Below are 19,219 nucleotides of genomic sequence, written 5' to 3'. Positions count from 1 at the left end.
TGTTTTATGTGTGTTTTATTTTGTGGATAAGGAAACTGAGGCTTGCCAGAGTCATACAGCTGAGACACACAGCTGAGCAGGCTGGGTCCCAGGTCCACCAGCTGTCTCATCTGGGCCCCGGGGGCAAGCAGGTCTACTGTCCTCAGTGGAGAATCCTTCCAGATTCTTTGAGAGATGTTTGATGTCTCTTACGAAGACTTCATTCCCCTACAAGTATACTTGTCGCTCCACAGCTCTGCCACAGTTGGCTTCTCCTTGCAACTTCCATGTTTCTGCTTGTGGACAGCATGGCTGCTCTTAGACCACATGCTGAGAGGCAGTGTGCCATGGGGGGTTATGTACTTGGGTTCTGAAGAACAAAAGCACTGAGCTCAAGTTCAAGCTCTGTTTGGGAATTGCTCCTCCTTGGGGCAAGTCACCTAACTTCTCAGTGTCTCCATTTTCTCCTCTATAGAAAGGAAGTAACTACAGGACCTAAGTCGTGGGGTTGTTTTACCGATTCAGTAAGATAACGTATGTGAATGTACGTGGCACAAAAACTCAAAAATCTTGGCTCTTACTTGTATGTCTTTATAAATGACGGAAGGAGAGAAGGAAACGTGAGTCCAGTGCCTACTCGGCACCAGTCCAATACTAGTGCTTTTCTAAGTTTCCTGTGTAATCTTCACAGCAGCTTTGTAAAGAAATATTATTCCCACTTTAAAGATGAGGAAACTGGCTGTCAAGTTTCTGTCACCTGGCAGGAAGGAACCCTCCTCAGGGACTCCAAAGTTCATCCTCTTCCCATGACTTCACGTGGTCTCGTTATCTCTTTGCCATTGAGCTTTGATAAGTTATATCTCTTGGATATATTTTCCAATATACGGTTTCCCCTTTTGTGTTTAATTATGGTTTGTCATGCAAATGCTGTGTGTCATGGTCTGTGAAGCCCATCTCTGACAGACCCCTTAATTTCTCACCACAACTAAAAACATCATTCTGGTTCCTCTACAAGGTTAGAGCAGGTTTATGGTTCACTCCGTGCTCTGTAGGAACTCGTGTGGGTGAGAAACAGGGCCATAGGCTACCCCATCTCCATGGGAGGGCAAGCCCTGAACCCCACTTCTGACTTCTCTCTCCTTATACCTTATAGTTTCCGCATGCCCTGGACTCTCTCACCTACCTCATGCCTGTGTGTGAACCAGGTCCTGGGCTTGGAAAACCCTCCCCACTTTGTCTACCTGTGATCCTGTGGGCCAGGACTTCCTTCTGCGAAGTCCTCTTCCTCCACCCTAACCAAGAGAGATGAGATGGCCTTCCTGGGAGCTTCTCTTGGGCTTCCCTGCCTTCTCACTCCATTCATTCATTCATTTAGTCAATATCTCTTCACTGTCCATTTATGTGTTGGCATATCCTAGGATGATGTGTCCCCTTGAGGTTTTTGAGGGCAGAGACCCACTCCTAATGCTCAGTGTCTTTCAGAGGAATTGGCACAGAGTTGATGGATAAACGATGAACGGGAAAACAAAGGAATGGTTAAGAAAACCTTACTAAATACTGATTCCTTCTTTCACTGTGCAGCCTAATATTAAACTCTTACAATAGAATGTCTAGTCTTTTTTTTTTTTAAGATTTTATTTATTTATTTGACAGAGAGAGACACAGTGAGAGAGGGAAACAGCAGGGGGAGTGGGAGAGGGAGAACAGGCTTCCCTGCGGAGCAGGGAACCTGATGCAGGGCTCAATCCCGGGACCCTGGGATCATGATTTGAGCTGAAGGCAGACGCTTAACAAGTGAGCCACCCAGGTACCCCTAGAATGTCTAGTCTTGCCTGCTGATTGTTTTTTCTGTTATATACTTGATTCTGTATGATCTGGGGAACTGCCACCTTGTTTTAAAATTTGGTAGCACTGGTCTTGACCCTAATACATTTTTTTTAAAAGTTCACATATTTCATCATTTATCAAAAAAAAAATGAGAATATAATTGCAATTAAGTTTGTGCATGGGCCTTTCCCACCATGAATATAATCTAGTTCCTCATGTATTTATTTCTTACTCTATTTCTTCTATTAGGTCTTTATAATTTTCTTTGACTAACTCTCTTAGGCCCCAAGTTGAATTTGTACCCTGTATTTAATGGATTTTATTGCTGTTGTAAAAGGGTTTCTATCCAACAAATCACAGTTGCTTTCTGTTGAAAAAGGGCTTAGTGCTTTCGGAGAGCAGTGGGTCTTCAAACATTAGAATCATCTTGAGGGTCCCCTCAAGATGTGTTCCCTCAAAACACAGACTGCTGGGCCCCATCCCCTCAGAGTTTCTGATTTGGTGCATCTGGGGTGGGGCCCAGAGATTTGTGATCCTGATATTGCTGGTCTTAGGATCATGCCTCAATTCTCAAACTTAACTGAATATAGAATCATACGAGTGGGGGTAGGGTGGTGAAATTCTGCATCTGAACATCTGGGAACTGATCTTCTCTATCTTTAAAGTTTCCCAGGTGATCCTCAGGTGATCAGCCTGACATGGGGCTCCACCTCATGACCCTGAGATCATGACCTGAGCTGACACCAAGAATCAGATGCCAAATTGACTGAGCCACTCGGGTTCCCCAGTAATAGCAATTTGTATTGGCACGAACACACATCTATCAATTATCTGCTAATTATCTAACAATTATCACTATACACTCACAAGAAAGGAAAAGAGATGCTTATCTTCTCCCTTTTACACATATGGAAACTGAGGCACGGAGTGACCAAGTAACTAAGTCATTCAATTAATAAGAGCTGGGAAGAGATCTCACCCATATATAAGAACTCCAGAAATTTTTCTTTCATAATTTGTTGTCAGGGGAGAATAGTTTTAGTTAGCTTTGCTTTTCCCCTGGAGGAACTGGAATGTTTTCTCCTTTCCGACTTTAAAGTACACTAACTTACTGTGTTTATCTTTTGCCCTCAGACTTGCTGCCCATTCACTGTTGTTCTGTTATTCTTCATAATCAACATGCTTGCTTTTCCTTCTTCTATTTGGTGCTAGTTCTATGACCTTAACCTTCCTATCTATGGTAACTTTGTTGGACCCTGCCTCAAATCCTTTTCTGAAAAAGGCAGTCTATGGGAGCCCCTGGGTGGCTCAGTCAGTTGAGCATCTGACTCTCCATTTTTTTTTTTTTTAAGATTTTATTTATTTATTTAACAGAGAGGGGGAGCAGTAGAGAAGCAGGCTCCCTGCTGAGCAGGAAGCCAATGTTGGGCTCCATCCCAGGACCCTGGGATCATGACCTGAGCCAAAAGCAGACACTTAACCATCTGAGCCACCCAGGCACCCCTGACTCTTGATTTTGGCTCAGGTCATGATCTCAGAATCATGAGATCGAGCCCCACGTCTGGATCCCCCAAGGAGTCTGCTTGTTCCTCTCTCTCTCCCCCTCCTCCTCTACTCCTCCCCCTACTCATGCATGTATTCTCTCTCTCCAAAATAAATAAATCAATCTTTAAAGAAAAAGAGAGGTAGTCTATGAATAAATGAGTGAGGAAGTGGCTAACTAGCTAGGATACCTGATTCTCTAATAGAGTGCTTTGTCTTCAAAATTTATAATTTACTCCAAGTTCCAAGGTAAAATGTAGCATTTTAAGGAACAAAGAAACTCTGAATTCAGACGGGGCGGGGGGGGGCTGCCGGTGGTCACAGGATACTGAAGGAACATCAGAGGAGTAGGGAAAGGGACTTTCACATGTTTGATTCTTTACACACTTTCTCTGGTTAAACACCTGCTCGTGAGGCTGGTGTTCATATGTCCCTTTGTATAGATGAGGGAAGTGAGCTCAGACAAGTTTAAACACTCGCTCAGGGTTACAAAGCCAGCCCGAGGTGGAGCCTGAAATAGAACCGAAGACAAAGTCCAAAGCCAAAGCCTTTTCAGACTCCAGATCAAACTCATCTGAAAGGTTTCCCAAGTGGTTACAAGATGCCAACCTGTGATCCACATATTTGGTGCAGGGAAGGGAACAGAGATCGAATGTATAAAAAACTTTTTAAAAGGCTATCGACCCAGCCCCCACCCAGGAAAGTATGACTCTGTCATTTGGAGACTCCTGATGGTTCCATGTGAATGGACACAGGCAGGAGTTTCCTGTACCTGCCCCTTTCTCCCAGACCGTGGAGCCCCCTCCATAGCATAGTGGTCCTACCTTTCTCGCAGTAGGGCTCCCCGTCTTCCATGTGGAAGAGGCTGTTCCCGAAGGGTTTTTTGCAAGCTGCGCAGACGAAACAGGTGGTGTGCCATGTCTGTTTCAGCGCATGCATCACTTCCTAGGAGAAAGAGCCTCCGCTCGGGTCACAAAGGTTCAGGACAAAGAGGAAGTTGGGCCCCGCCTTCCTCACTGGGCCCTGGCTACTGCTGGAGCACCCCAACAGGGAGCAGGGCAGAAGAGGTGGGCCTTGGACGTACTGAGGAAAGGCCCAGGGAGGGAGGCAGAGGAGTTCGCACTCAGGTAGCACCTGCTGGGTGCCATGTTCTGTGTCAAAATCATCAGAGAGGTGGTTACATTGTCTGTGATTCTGAACCCTCCTATCAAAGCTGCTGATTACGTCACTTTACCAAAGGAGCATGGAGGGGTCAACATGTGGGTGCATGGCAAGGTCAGTCTATGAAGTGATAACTTGCTTTGCAGAAGCTCCACCAACACTTCAGGCTGTGTGGCCCAGGCAAGTTATCATCTCTCTCTCCAAGTTCATTTGCTCCCTGGTTCACTGGTGGCAAACCAAGTCCCTTATAGGATAGATGGTTGTTCTCTCTCTGTTAGCAGCCACTTCTTGGCTCCATAATGGGACCCCACAATCTTGGAGAGGAGAGAGATTGGTTGGGGAAGAGACAAAAGTCAGAGGACTTACCCCCATGATTTTGGTGTTGCACTTGGCACAGATTGGCGCAAAGAACTGTTCGTAACAGCGCTCGCAGTACACGTTGTTCTGTTCCTCTACGAAGCACACGTCCGCCAGGGAGGTCTTGCAGTAGGCACAGTTGAACTCTTCTGGGTGCCAGGAACGGCCCATGGCTACCAGAAAGGGGCCCCTGGGGAAGCAGAGAATGGCATCTTAAGGCAGGCCCAAAAGCTCAAGGCCCAATGTTTCAGAACCCCCAACACTTGTGTAACCCTTCTAATGAACTCATGTGAAATTCAGCTAAACTCTACACAAAAAGATATTCATTGTTGCATCAATAACACTAAAGAAAAACAGAAAAGCAACTCAAATATCTACCAGCAGGGGACGAGGAAAGCATATTATAGCTATCGAGTCAGTTGTAACAAGAAAAGCCAAGACGACCATGCCAATGGCTGACGTTTACTGAATGTTTACTCTGTGCCTGGCACTATTTAAGAAGAAATGCATGTGTTCACTTGTTTAGTGCTTATAACAATCCTAAGAAGTAGGATTATGGTGCCCACTTTCAGATTAGGGAACTGAGGCACAGAGAGGTAAGTGGTTCAAGGCCATAGTGCTAGTACAGCTAGGGTACCGCAGATCCAGGTTGGCAGTCAGAGCAGTGGGACTATGAGGAAATGTTGTACATCTTAATTTTTACTTTTCTGAACTCTCTAATTATTCTCTAATGAGCATGTGTTGCTTTGTTTTTAAGTAAAAGTATATTTATTGCATGTATACGCCCTCCTCCCCAACACACATATCCTGTAAACATACTATGTCCAAACGAGAGTCACCTAGGTCCATGAAATGACTTGTTTTCCTTTTAGGGTGGCAGATGCCCACCAAAGCCCTGAGCAGCACTGGCCTGACTGTGAAAAGACCCAGAAGGAAGCCTAAAAGAAAGCTGGGTCAAAACTAGCCCTGTCAGCCAGCTTGCAACACGCCCAATAAACCCAACAACAAGACCTGTGATTCCCAGAACCCGGCCTTAGCCCAAGGGGGAGGTCCTGGCACCAGGCACTGTGCTGGGAGCTTCATCCACTTACCTCATGGAATTCTCCTGACTCCTGAGGGAAGTGGCTGTCTCATAGGTATGGAAGCCAAAGCTCAAAGAGGGTCAGACAAGGTGGCAAGCCAGAGGAGCCTGAGGCTGCCCAGTAGAAAGCCTTCTCCCTATCCCTGCCCTCCCTCTCACCCCCTGCCCCACCACAGAGTTCAGATGGTGCACAAGCACCCACCACCCCCGCCCAGGCTCCCAGAGCGCCGACTCCATGGCACAGCGGGACCATACCTGATGACGTTATTACAGTGGCCACAGAGCGGAGTCCGGCTGCTGGCTGGGAAGCGCTCAGCCCGCTGAACGATGCCCCTGGCCAGGGGAGACACTTGGGGCCCCATAGGGGTGTAGGCAGGGGTCCCTCGGGGCAGGGTTTGCTTGCTGATGGAGGTGGTACTCTTGCCAGGGGCAAACTTCTGAGAGAAGCTGTCGTCTGACACCCATGGGGGGCGGCTGGCAGACTCCACAGGGCCCCCGCTGTAGGCAGCTGAGGGGGCAGGGTTATAGCTTGGGGCTGGTGAGGGGGTGTAGCTTGGAGCCGGGGAAGGGGAGTAGGTGGGGGCAGGCGAGGGGGTGTAGGGAGCTGGGCTATAATTGGCCCCCGGGGATGGGCTGTACGTGGACACCGGCACTGCAAAGCCAAAAACAGCCAAAGAAAAATATATCAGGGATTCATTTCCCCAATTTCCCCCATGCCCAGCCAGAAAACTGTAAAAGGTGACTTTAATATTAGAGCAGTACAGTTCCAATTTTGATGGAAGACATGTTCCTGAACTTTTTGATGCCCCAGATTTGAGTTTGCAGCAGGGAGCTAAGGGAGATAGAACAGAGCCCTCGGGAGCCTGGACAGGGCTGGGAAAGGGACAGAGCTATAAATATCTGCAGCTGTGTGGGGTGGGGCCCAGCCAGGCCTGGGCTTCCAGAAGCCTGCAAAAGACAGGGAATGGGGGTGGCGGGCGTGCCAGGCAAGCCTCATATCTGGGTCCCCTGGGCCGGGAAGGGGGTGGGAGCGGGTCAAACTTGGCCTTGACTGGAAGATGCTTTCAGCTGCACTCTGACCAGGGATTTGACATCCACAATGCCTCTCTCACATGTGTTTGCTGAACTTGGCCCTAGTCCAGGCTTGGGGACAAAGTAGATGATGGGGCAACTGGGTTCTCAGGTTCAGGTTTCACTTTTAGCTACAATCATTTTCTTGAAAAACACTGTAGCTTCATTTGCATTGGGGGAAATTTCCCCTTGGTTTGATTGGGGTGGGGGTCTTGAGGGAGCCATTCAGAGGGAACCTGGGCAGAGATATTGGGGAGACACAGCCCAGGTCTCGCTGCTCCCTCATTCTGTGGCTGGCTCTGGAAGGCCCATGCTCCCCTACACCACTTTGGGGGAAACACAGTATGTCTGAGAGCATGTGAAATTACCATGAAAGAATGCAGGAGAATATACCGCCTCACTTCCAGAACCCCTTCCTCCAGCTCTCCCAGAGCTAACACCCTTTTCCAGAGACAACACAAAGGAGCACAGCAGCTGCTCACCCAAAGCCTTCTGAGGCCTGGACTCTCAAAACCCAGGTTTCCGAGTACTGCGGCCCCCCCGCTGGGGATCCTGCACACACATTCCAGTCGGCTTCCTCTTCTAGCCAGGGAGGCTCCAGAAGCCTCACCTCAGCTCACAGTCTGTGCCTCTGGAAAGAGGCCTCATTCCTCCCATCCTCGGAAGCAAGTTGGGGCAGCCTCCCTTCATTCCTGAGCCTGCTTAGGTGGGTGGACTATGTTGAGGGGTGCGGACACAGCCCCCCTCGTCTTTCAGTCGAGAAAGGAAGGTCTTCCTCAGGGCTAAAGTTCCCCACCTGGCCTTTGGTCTCTCCCACCTGGTTCTCCGGGCCCACCTTGGGTGGCCTGTGGCATGCTGTTCCAATTCTATTGTGCTACTCCCAGATGACTGGCCCCTCAGTGCTGGGTAACACAGGAACCCCAATGCTGGGCGGGAGGGAGCAGGCCTGTGTTATTGAAAGGGGAAGGGGTAAAATCCTCCACAGCCCTGCTTTGGAACCATGTTGGGAGGGATGCTGGCTCCTAAAAGTAAAACCCTCTCCAGAAGGAATCAATCTTCTTCTCACTTACTAAGGGAGTAGACTTGGCACATAACAAGTCATCTGGTTTAGTCCTCTTTAGGGTTGAGGTCACTGAGGCTCAGACAGAGCCAGTAAGTGGCAGAGTGAGTGTCCAAAACCGTTCCATTACCCCAAGCTACCTCTGTAAAGAATACAAGTCTAATTCCAGAAAATCTTGGTGCACCACGTCATTGAGGAGTAACTATCAACTTGGAGGAGGTCCCATGCTCTGGCATGTAGCACAGCCATCAAGAGCCCTAGATTCAAGTCCCAGCACTACTACATCCTGGCTGTGTGTCCTTGGACAAGTTCCTTACCATCTCTGGGCCTGAATGTCCTTTTTTAAAAACAGCATTAATAATTCTTAGTGCCTCACAGGGTGGTTATGAGGTTTCAAGGGGGCAAGAAAAATAAAGTGTTCAGCCTAGTGCCTGGCACAGTGCATACATCATTTCATGTTAGTGAGGGTGGTGACTTCTGGGTCTCAGGGTCTGGGTGAACTGTCAGCTCAGCTTACTGCCTGATGGTCCCCTGAGGGAACCCGTCCAGGGAAACTGTGGGATTTTGAGGGTGGGGAAGGAAGATGTGATGCCCTGAAGTCAGATAACCTGGGACTGAGTCTGTCACCAGTGGTAGAAAGTATGATGCCCCTGTCTGCCTCAAAGGGAGTGGTGGGGACCTCCTGGGGAGACATGATGCATGCACTGTGCAAACTTGTGAAGCCCAGATTCTGCGTGTTGCCCCCCTTCCTAACAACCTTGCATAGCAGCCAAGTGCCCAGAGCAGAGCGCCTCAAAGTGCTAGGATAGGGGTGATGAGGGGAACACCACCAGGGAGGGGTGTGGGGAGAGGTCATCTAGCAGATCTTCAGAGCAGCTTCATCCCTCTCTATTATATATAATGGGGTTCTTTTTTTTTTTTTTAATTTTATTTATTTCTTTGGCAGAGAGAGAGGAGGAAGCAGGCTCCCTGCTGAGCAGAGAGCCCGATGCGGGGCTCGATCTCAAGACCCTGAGATCATGACCTGAGCCGAAGGCAGAGGCTTTAACCCACTGAGCCACCCAGGCGCCCCTATAATGGGGTTCTAAGCAAGATTTTGTCCCCTGCTTTTTTTTTCTTTCTAAAGTGGGGGAATCTCTGCAGAAAGGGATTAAGAACGCAGCCCTAATCCTGTGCCAGTGCACAGCCCTAGGAGGCAGTAAGCACTTGAAATGTGGCTAATCCAAATTGAGAAGTGCTATAAATGTAAAATACACACCAGATTTCAGGGCTTAGCACAAGAAAAGAATATAAATATCTCATTAATCATTATTTTATGTTTGACATATATTGAAATGATGTTTTGAATATACTGATAAATAAAATACGGTAACGTGATTTTCACCTGCTTCCTTTTCCTTTAAAAATGTGGCTAACTAGAAAATTTATTTTTATTGGACGGTGCTGCCCTCACCAGCACAGTGGCTACGTGGTACTGATGGCTTCCCCAGGCCGGCTCTTTACGTGTAGTACTGCATGTAAATCGCACTGCAAGCCAGAGAGGCAGAGAATATTTTCTAGCCCATTTTACAGGTGGAGAACTGAAGCTTGGTGAGTCTAAGTGACTACTGGAAAGTTAGGGAGCTGGGGCAGCAGGACTCAACTCCAGATCCCCTGCTTAACCACTCCCTAGGCAACCAAACGGGCTTTAGCACGCCCCTTCCAACTCGGGCCCTTGCCCACTTTTCGTGCTCCCCTCCAGCAACACAAACCCCATTCCCTCTGCCTGGAAGATGTTCTCTTCCCTCCTCCGGAAGGCCTTCCAGACTCCCTGATCCAGCCCCGTCTTCTAAGCCCTTGGGAAAGGCTCAGCAGGTCAGAGGCCTGCCAGAATCTGGACCCCGGTGGGCTGCCCTAGGGACTTTCGGTTTCCCGAGGCGCAGGCCGGCAGCTCCCCACTTCCACACCGCGTCCCCCAACGCTAGCGGGGTGAGAATGGGAGTGCGAGGAGCGGCGGCTTCCCTGTCCCCTTCCCTCTGCGCCCTTCCTCCTGGCTCTGGCTGCGCCACCCCAGACGTGCCAAAAGGGAGACCTGATATCCCATCTCCGAGCCCGGGGCTGTTGCTATTTCTGCTTGACGGAATTAAGCCCGTCTAAATTAGAAGGTGATATTTCATCTCTAATTGGCAAGTTCAAAAGGCCCCTATCGCACTTGGCGGCCTCGGGAATGTGTAATTAAACAAGGTGATTTCTGACTCATTCCAGGTCGGGCCTGGCTCCCCGCGAGCGCCGGCCCCCGCCCGCCCCGCGGGCCGACGTGGCCTCCCCCGGCCCGCTCCGGGCCCCTCCGCCCACGGCGAGGCCTCCCCGGCCGCCTCCCGGGCCCCAGGTGCTCCGGGGAGCGGCCGCCCAGCCCCGGCGCCCCCGATGGCAGCCGGGCTGCGAACGTCACCCTCGGCGCAGAGGAGTCCCGCGGGGGAGCTGCGGCCCGGCCTGGGTCCGCGGAGGACGGGAGCGGCTAGGGCCAGCGTTCCCTGCTTCTTCCCGGGCCGCCTGCCAGCCGCCCGGCCTCCCCGGGAGAGGGGCGGAGGCCGGTCGCCTCCTTCCCCGCGGGCAGGCATGAGTTAACGTCTGCACCGCCTGGGAACGCTGCGCAGGGAGGCCGCCGCCCGGGGCTCCGGCACGTCTCGCCCGCCTGGGCCCCAGCCCGGGACGGAGCGGAGGGGCGCCGGGCTGGGGGCCAGGCGGCGGGCGCCCCCGGAGCTGTGCCGCCCCCTGGCGGACCTGCGGAGGAGAGCCGGCGCCCGGAGCGGGGGCGCCGAAGCCCGGGTCCGCCCCGGAAGGTGCCGGGGAGGACCCGCCTGGGAAGGGAGCCCGGGCCGGGACGGAAATGCGCTCCTGGCGCGGCGACAGAGCCTCGCCTCAGCCGGCTGCGCCTCCCCAAACTCCTTTCCACCCTGCCCGCCGTGGTCCCGGTCTCCGCAGGGCAGCCGCGTCCTCCAGCTCCCCCGGAGAGCTTCGCCATGGCAGCCAGCTCCGAATTGCTCCCTAATCCTGTGGATTCTAACCTCAGAACTTGTGTCCCTAAGTCTGAAAGGTCAGGGAAGGGCGCTTCCTGTGTGCCAAGTACTCGGCTGGGTGCTTCATTTCGTCCCCAGAATACGAGGTCTACACAGCTGCGTGCCCATGTTTCAGAGCCGGGAACTCAGGCCGCGAAGACAAAGGGCTGTGCCTTGGAGGAGGCAGAGCGGACCCCCGCACCGGGACCCGCCTGATGCTGAAGCGACTTCTACTGCCCACACTCAACCCCGCCGGCAGAGCGAGCTTTATAGGAGGAGGGCTGATGACGGCTCCTGGCTCCTCGGCCCTGCACCTCAAGCCTAGCCAGGCCCTTCCTGCTCAGTCCCTGTCTGACCTCCCCCTAACCGCCCATGCAGGATCCTCTCCACCGACTCTCCTTTTCCTGAACAGGATTTGCTCCCCAGTAGGGACTCGACCTCATGACTTCTTGACCAACTCTGCCTCTCTTGGGTGATATAGAGAAGCCCCCTCCCATCCCCTCAGAGTTAGCTACCCGATTCTTTCCCAAGCATGTCCTTAACTTCCTCACCCCATCACGGTTCCCATGTGTGAAAAAGGTGTGGGTGTAATAACTTGGGAGGGGGAGGGGAACAGTTTGGATATTATTACAAGTGGAAAATGTCATTATTGCTAGAATTTTTATGGCCACGATGGCTGTGAAGAGAAAATGTTGAAAGTATAATGCTTTAAATGAAAGGTGTGTGCCCACCTCAAATCCTATCTCAGCCATCCATGGAACTGGCATGGGCCCCTCATGGGAACCATTGTGACCCATGACCCCTGGGTTCAGTCACCAGAGTGCACAGTTCACCGCCTCTCTCCATGCCATTCCTTACCCCTGGCTTGAGTTCCTTACCAGCATTCATTCATTCATTTATTCATTCATCTACTACCTTCGCTGAGCTTCTCCTCGGTGCCAGGCCTAAGTCAGGCGCTGGGGAGACAGTGAAGAAAATCTCCACAGCCCTGCCCTCCTGGAGTTCAAAGTCAGAATCCAGAGGGAAGGAGGGGATGGTGATGTCAGCCCTGGACGGCTGTAATTGCCCAAAGCCCTGCTGTGGACATATCCACTAGACCAGGGCACACAAGACCTTCCCCAGCCTGGGGAGATGGAGGCTAAAGAGCCCTTAGCTTCACTGAGCAGGGGGGCTTCACTGAGGCAGGGGGCAAGTAGGCAGGGGACGGTGAAGTGAAAAACTGAGAATTGCCCCCAGGCTCTGGGGAGCAGGCCAAACTTTACCAAGGGAAGAGGAGACAGGGCGCTGAGTCCTCATCACTGTGAAATGGCGGGGACCAGAGGGATGGAACAGATAGCCGAGAGCTCTGCGGCCCGCTGACCCTGTGCCAGCCATTCTGTTGCTGATCACGGGTGCTCTCTGGGCCTCCACTATCCTGCCTCAGCTGAGGAAACCAAAGACCAGACAGGATGAGCAGCTCGCCCCAGGTCACAGCATGGTTCAGTAGGTCTGTCCAGAGCCCACAGCATTTTCATGACACCTGCTCGTCTTCCAGCTTGAATCAGACCCGCACTCCTGGAGAAACAAGCTCTCTTCCTTCACCTTGAGCCTGGAAATCCCCAGCCAGGACCAGGATCTTCCTGAGAGCTGGGCGGCTCCATCCCTGGCTGGCGCCGCATACCTGTCTGCCCAGGGCCGGAGGCAGGCTCCATTGGATGCGCCCCACATGTGGAGGAAGGAGGGCTGAGCCTCCTTGGCAGGGCCTCACTGGCCACCAACCTTTTGGGGATGTGGCCTAGAAGTCACATCCAGCCTGACAGCCTCCCCTCCATTTTGCCTCTCACCTGGCTGGTAGACAGAAGGCCGGATGCTGGCGGTGGTGACAACCCGGGGCTTGGGCGCAGGGGCAGCTGAGGCCTCATTGTATGTATGAGTGGCAGGTGCTGGAGAGGTCGCCTTGGCGGGACTGTAGGCTGAGGCCTGGGGCCTGGAACCAAGGGGGGGGAGGAGTTAGCAGCCAGAAGCACAGCCCTACCCAGGCCCTGGGGCCTGCAGTCCTGGCAGGCTGTCTCCCCCAGCTTCAGGAGCTTCTGTGAGGAGGAAACCTGACAGAAGTCATCCCGGAGTTGCCAGAGGCTGTAAAGGAAAGACCATGGCAGTCTTTGCAGGGAAGAAGCGGCTCCATGGGGGCTGAGTGTTTGTGAGCCTGGTGAGAGCAATACAGCCCATTGCTAGTGCTATCACCTTAGGAGAGAGGGAGGAAAATCACCGGCTTGCCAGAGAGACACAGAGAAAACCTTCACTCCCTGGGGAGAGACTTCCAGGGTGGGGCCAGGGCTGGAGGGGGCAGTAGCAGGAGAGAGGAGACAGATGAGGTGGTCAGAGCTACCCCTCTCCCTCAACCTTCTGACCTTCTGGGGCACAGCCTCAAACCACTGGCCGCCTCCCCATTCCCCTTCCCGCATTGCTGGAGGGAGCTGCCAAGTCTCAGGCTTCTGGGTGCTCCAGGGAGGGCTCAAGGGGAGCCAGGAGACACAACCCCCCAAAAAACCACACGCACACAGGCATCTCTGTACAGAATTCCTGTTGCCCTCTTCCCACTGAGTTAGCTGCCAAGGGGCCTAGAGCAGCCTTTTCCCACTTGTGACCCAGGAACCATGGGACCTCAGTGAAGGGGGGAAAGTGCCCCAGTTCTTTGCCCTCAGGAAATGCTGTCCTTGGCCTCTCCCCTTGAAGAGCTAAAAGTTCCAAGAACTGGAGTTAAGCAGCATGTTCAACTTTGTCTCATCCAGTGTTTCCCAGTTTCATTTGTCAGTGAACAACCTGCCCCCCCACTTTTTTTTTTTTTTTTTCCCATTTAAAACTCAAGAATACCTTACTGAACACATCCTTTGTTTCTCTCTACATCTTTCAGATACCACTGGGAGCCACATGTCCCCAGGGCAAATGGGTCATTGATGGGGATGTTAGAGAAGTGAACCCTTGCTAATATGTCCCTGCCTCCCAGCCCCTGGTTTCCTGCCTTCCTTCCAATGCTCCCGATGGGCCCAGGTGCTGGGCAGAGTCAAAGGATAAGAAAGTATATTCTCCAGGGCTCTGAGCTAAGGACCCACCCCTGAGCTCCTGAGTGGATCCAGAAGCATGTATGGTGCTGCCCAGAGGGTATGGAGGTAGAATGAGCCTCAGACAGCCAGTGTCCTGGATGTTGGAGGTGTGCAGACTTACCGTGCCAAGTTACCATGTTGCTGACTGGGTGAGGCCATTGTCTTCCCTGCCAGGGCCTGCCTGACCTGCTCTGATATGCCACAGTGGAGTAGGGGCCTCAAAGGAAGAGGAGGAGGCAGTATCCCAGGGGTGCCCAGCTTCTAGTGCAGTGGAAGGCCTAGGGTCAGTGGGGCTTAACCAGGCTCTCCCAGCAGTGGAGGAAGCTTTCCCAGCATCCCAGAGCTAAAGATCCTGTGTCAGGGATTGGTACTAGGGGAGGAAGCAGAGGTTTAAACCATCCAGCAAGGATTCTAAGGCCATGCCAAGAAAGGTTGGGGTGTCCATTCGCCTCCCACTGGCTCCCTCTAGCTCCATCTACCCTTGGGCAAGAAGGGGAGGTGTCTGGGCCCAGAGTGTGGTTCCTTAGTCCTTTCTGCTCTGGCCTGATGCTGGGAGCCCTCCAGTTGTCTCTCTGACCTCTACCTAGGCCTCATCTCCCTTTGCAAGGCAAAGGAAGGAAGGGTTTATCCTGTGGAGGGAGCCCTAAGGGCCCCAGGACACAGATGACATGGAGGCCTGAAGCACAGTGCTGGAGCTCATCCTTGACCAGGGCCCCAGCGTCTGGAGCTCCTCCATCCAGCCAGGGAGGCATCTCCCCACTTAACAACAGAGACATTTCTTACCCTCTTCAAAGTGTCTTCTTTGTGTCCTTACCTGAAGAGATTCTGTGTGCAGAGGGGAAGCAACTTGCTAAGTGACCCCAGGAAGCTGGAATAAAACAACCCCTGGAGGCCCAAAGTGGGCTCACCCTTGAGACTTGAGCTGGGCTGAGCAAAGGCTGGGCCTGGCACGTAGGCCCTTGTGAAGCCTGGGGCAGGGGGGCAGCCCACATGTCTGCAAGCCACTCTGCCCACCCTTCATCCTGCCTCAAGCCAGGGACCTATGAATCCTGACCCAGAGAGGCATGACCTTTCCAGCAAAACCCTGGGAGGGGAACATGGAAAGCTGGGAAAGCTGGCTCTGACCCCAGACACCAACTTGACAGCTTCCTCTGCCCCAGGAAGAGTTGGGCCTCTCCAGCCGTTACACAGCCTGGCCATGCTAGAATGACTCATCTGGCCTACCCCCTCCACCTTCCTGCAACACCCTGTACCCTTCACAAACTGCAACCCCCATTGCCCCCATCCCCACCCCAACCTTTGTTGGGTATCCAGGAGGTCAGATTGAAATGATACTTGAGAGCATTTTATGTGCTGGGTGATTTACGCACACTTTTCTCTGTCCCAACCCTCAAAAAAGACATTGTATTAAGTATCTTAGCAGGTGAGGAACTAAGCTGCAGAGAAATGAAGTCACTTTCTGCAGTGGTGGAGCAGAGACTTAAGTCCCATGACATAGGCTGCCTCTGGAGGTAGCATGCTTTCTATCAAGAGATAAAGAAAGAGGGCAAGTTAGTTGCTAAATATCTGCCCAGACCTGGCATGCCCAGGTCAACACTGCCTCTGCTCCAGAGAGCCTTCCTTGACTTCCCCAGACCACAGGGACAATTTCTATTCTCCCCCTTATCCCAGTTCCAGGCCTCTGTTATCTGCGTGTGTGTGTGTGTGTGTGTGTGTGTGTGAGAGTGTGAGAGAGGGAGACTTTATCACTGTCTCAGAACACGTGCTGGCGGTCAAGGCAGCATGTCCCTGTCTCTGTCCTGACCCACATAGTGTGCTCTCCTGCAGGGACCCAGGGTCTGCCCTTCACGCTCAGCACCAGGCAGTGCTAGGTTTGGCTTCCCGAGGACCCAGAGTCCTAACCACCTTGGACGAGCTTTTCCAAGGGCTGGACACAGTTGTCAACAGGTAGACACAGGTTGAGCCTTTCCTGACTCCCTCACCTGAGGTCACGGCCGGCACGTGGGGGGCCAGTTACCTTGGACTGTCCGCAGGGCTTGAGGCAGGGGCTGCAGCAGAGGCGGTGGCAGCATGGGCAGTGGCTGCACTCAGGGGTGGCGAGGCGGCCCCGGGAGGGGCAGCAGCAGGCGGCTGGGCGGAAGCGGGCAGCAGCGGGGTGGCGGCCTGGCTGGTACACACTGGAGCATGCGCAATAGGGGTGCTGACGAGGCGGGACCAAGAAAGACAACAGGTCAAGGGGGTCCCGTATACACTGGAGCATGCGTAATAGGCATGCTGATGAGGCAGGACCGAGAAAGACAACAGGTCACGGGGGTCCTGCTGTATGGAGATGGTGCTGGCAGCAGAGACAGGCTGGGCGGAAGGCACCATCCATACTGCAAACAGGGTAGAATCTCCCAGAAGGCGTGTTTCCAGGCTCAGGGAAGGAGCCTCCCAGGACCCAAGAGGGAAGGGCTCAGAGTACTTGAAGGTCCATAGTCACATCAAAAATATTCTCAAGCCTGGCTAGTTTCCACACAACCCCCTGCTCCCAATTTCTGTGTGCTTCCTATCTTGTCTTTCTCCATATGTAAAACAAAAACACAGTGTGGTGGGAAAGTAGATTGAATTACCAACCAAGTTTCCTCACCCATCCTGTTTTCCTTCCCATTTTGCCCTTCCCCATTTAGTCAGAGGCATGCATTGTGTCTGAGAAGGGATGGGACACGGCACAAAGCAGAGGTAAGATGTGTGCAGGCCCAGGGCTTCGACTGTGGAGTTGTGAGAGGCTGGGCATCAGGCTGCAGATGACTCAGGCCCCTGAATGCATTTGGAAGATGGACGAAAGCTACCATGTCAGGCAGGTCCAGGGCATCAGAACAAGAAAGGGGACAATGCAGCAAAGGGGATTCAAGGAGAGAGGGAGCCATGTCCCTGTTCTGGATAAACCCTGGGGATGTAGCAGGACCCCATGGTGAAGAGGCAGACCCAAGACAGCCCAAAGATCCCCAGGCCAGCAGGTGACCTAGCACCCGTAGAGGGTTTCCCCCACACCCCCTGAGAGTCATGGACATGGTCCTGAGTGCCCGCGCAGCTGAGAGGCACTGGGAACTAGAGAGGGGCTGCTCTGCGGTGTCACCAGCACGAGACCACGTGGGCTGGGAATATCTCAGCAGATGTCAGCCCAGGCAGACCACCACCAAAGACCAAGGACCCACATGCCCTACCCCACTCTGTAAGCACCTTTTCCCCCAGCCCATCCAGACAAAAGAAAAGCATCAGAGCCTGGGGTGATGGGATTTGATTTCTGCCATCTCTGTGAAGCAGGGCAGAGAATAAAAATTAAATTATAGGAAAGCAAAGACATGCACATTCTTTGCTCCTTGGGGTCTTTGGACGAAGATTTGCACGCAAAACAACGGCAGCAAGATATGCAGCTCCTGCCCATGGAAATGACCTCCCCCATGTTCTGCAATTCATTCGCTGAACTCGTACCACCTGCCAGGCACATGTCTTTAATTTCTCACTCCAGTCCTCTGATGATCGGCTCCGTTCAATAGCTGAGGGAGTGGAGGCCGGGAGAATTCAGTCACCCAGCCTCCCAGCGCCTCCCGGCAGAGACAGCAGGATCTGAGTGACATGCCCTTGGATTTGAAGGAAGTCTTACCCAGGACCTCAAGGAGGAATAGAGAAACTTCTCGTGATTAGCCAAGTAGAATCTTTCCATGACAAAACACACTCTTCTTATTTGAAAACAGAAGACTAATCTTCCCTCTGTGAGTATTTACCATATGCTGGGTCTTGGGCTGACTACTGTACAAATCTCAGTCCATTTGATCCTTTCAACCTTCTTGAATGATTGGTATCATGGTCCTCGTTTTACAGATGAAGCCCCTGAGGTCCAGAGAGATTGAATCTCTGCTGAACGCCGTGCAGCCGCCAAGGGGGGCAGTGAAGGGTATGAACCCTAATCACTACGCAGCTTCTCAGTCTTTCATAGGAAGACGAATCGCCTGGGAATCTTGGTAGAGTGCAGCTTCTAGTTCAGTGGGTCTGGGGGGCTGAGAGTCTACTTTTCTAACAGGCTCCTGGGAGGAATGCCGCTGCGCTGGTCCGCAGACCACACTTTGAGTAGCGCCGTGCTGGGGAGGGCTCTCCCAGGTAGCAACGCAACTGGGCCATGTGCTGTTCACCAAAGCATTGCTGAAGTGATCTCCATCCAGCGAGGTGCGCGGTAGCGAAAGGCATGAAATAGCAAGAGAGGGTTGGGGAACAAGAGAACCAGGGACTTGGCAAGGTTGTAGCCTGACTTTCCTGTGGGAGGGGGCACCATTCTTCTCCATGACCATGTGGAAAACATTCAGGGTGGACAAAGGCAGTGGCCATGTCCTGTCCAGCCCTTTCCCAGCTTAGTGGTTCTGACAGAAAGCCTCAGGCAGCCCCGCTCTCAGGCCTGCTGTATTAATGCCTTGAGGCCACTCACCCACCCTCCACAAAAGAACCTGGTTTCTAGAAGCCATGCCTATGAAGCATCTGCCTCAGAAAAGGACTGAGTCATAGCACAGCGCTGGCCACTCAGACCCTGCTCAAGGTGTGAGCAGGTGCAGGCTGGGATGACTCAGGCTGACAAAGGACACCTGGTCCCCCTGTTGCATGCTTCTGGTGGGCTTCTGAGAACTGAGGACACCACTCAGGACTAGAGTGATGAAGATGTCTGGGTTAGAGACTGTATTCTGTAGGACAAACAGGAAGTTGGCTCTGCCTATCCCTTTTGCTCCAGTTCTCTGTCAGACCAGCTTACCTGGTGGCTCTCCCCAGGCATAGCTCCAAACACACCTGAATTCTGGGGGGCAAAGGTGGAGCTGGATGGGGGCCCTAGGAAAATTCATGACCTCACATCCTGTTTAGGCCCACTGTTGGCAGACACCAAGCAGCCAGGGCCTAGAAGAAGTAGGGGTGGCACTGAGGGTGTCCTGTAGGATTTTGGGTTCTTGTTTGGGTCAACTCTGGCCTGAAGTTCCACAGGCCCCCAGAAACTCCA

General features: G+C 52.8%; 1 protein-coding gene across 6 annotated transcripts in view; it reads right to left on the bottom strand.

Annotated features, from left to right (window-relative positions):
- The window catches only part of LDB3 (LIM domain binding 3), a 59,713-nt gene that overhangs the window by 9,008 nt on the left and 31,486 nt on the right, over positions 1-19,219 (bottom strand). For 3 of the 6 annotated variants that reach the window (XM_032312843.1, XM_032312844.1, XM_032312845.1), the window contains 5 exons: positions 16,217-16,399; positions 12,940-13,082; positions 6,203-6,599; positions 4,876-5,056; positions 4,173-4,293 (listed from right to left, as the gene is read on the bottom strand). In XM_032312843.1, coding sequence (XP_032168734.1) covers positions 4,173-4,293; positions 4,876-5,056; positions 6,203-6,599; positions 12,940-13,082; positions 16,217-16,399 — 1,025 coding nt within the window. The remainder of the gene's footprint in view (positions 1-4,172; positions 4,294-4,875; positions 5,057-6,202; positions 6,600-12,939; positions 13,083-16,216; positions 16,400-19,219) is intronic. The other 3 variants (XM_032312846.1, XM_032312847.1, XM_032312848.1) reach the window with 1 other exon arrangement.

Source organism: Mustela erminea, chromosome 14, assembly GCF_009829155.1.
Source record: "Mustela erminea isolate mMusErm1 chromosome 14, mMusErm1.Pri, whole genome shotgun sequence".
NCBI lineage: Eukaryota > Metazoa > Chordata > Mammalia > Carnivora > Mustelidae > Mustela > Mustela erminea.
The sequence above is the reverse complement of the archived record's forward strand: the minus strand, read 5'-3'. Positions and strand labels throughout refer to the sequence as shown.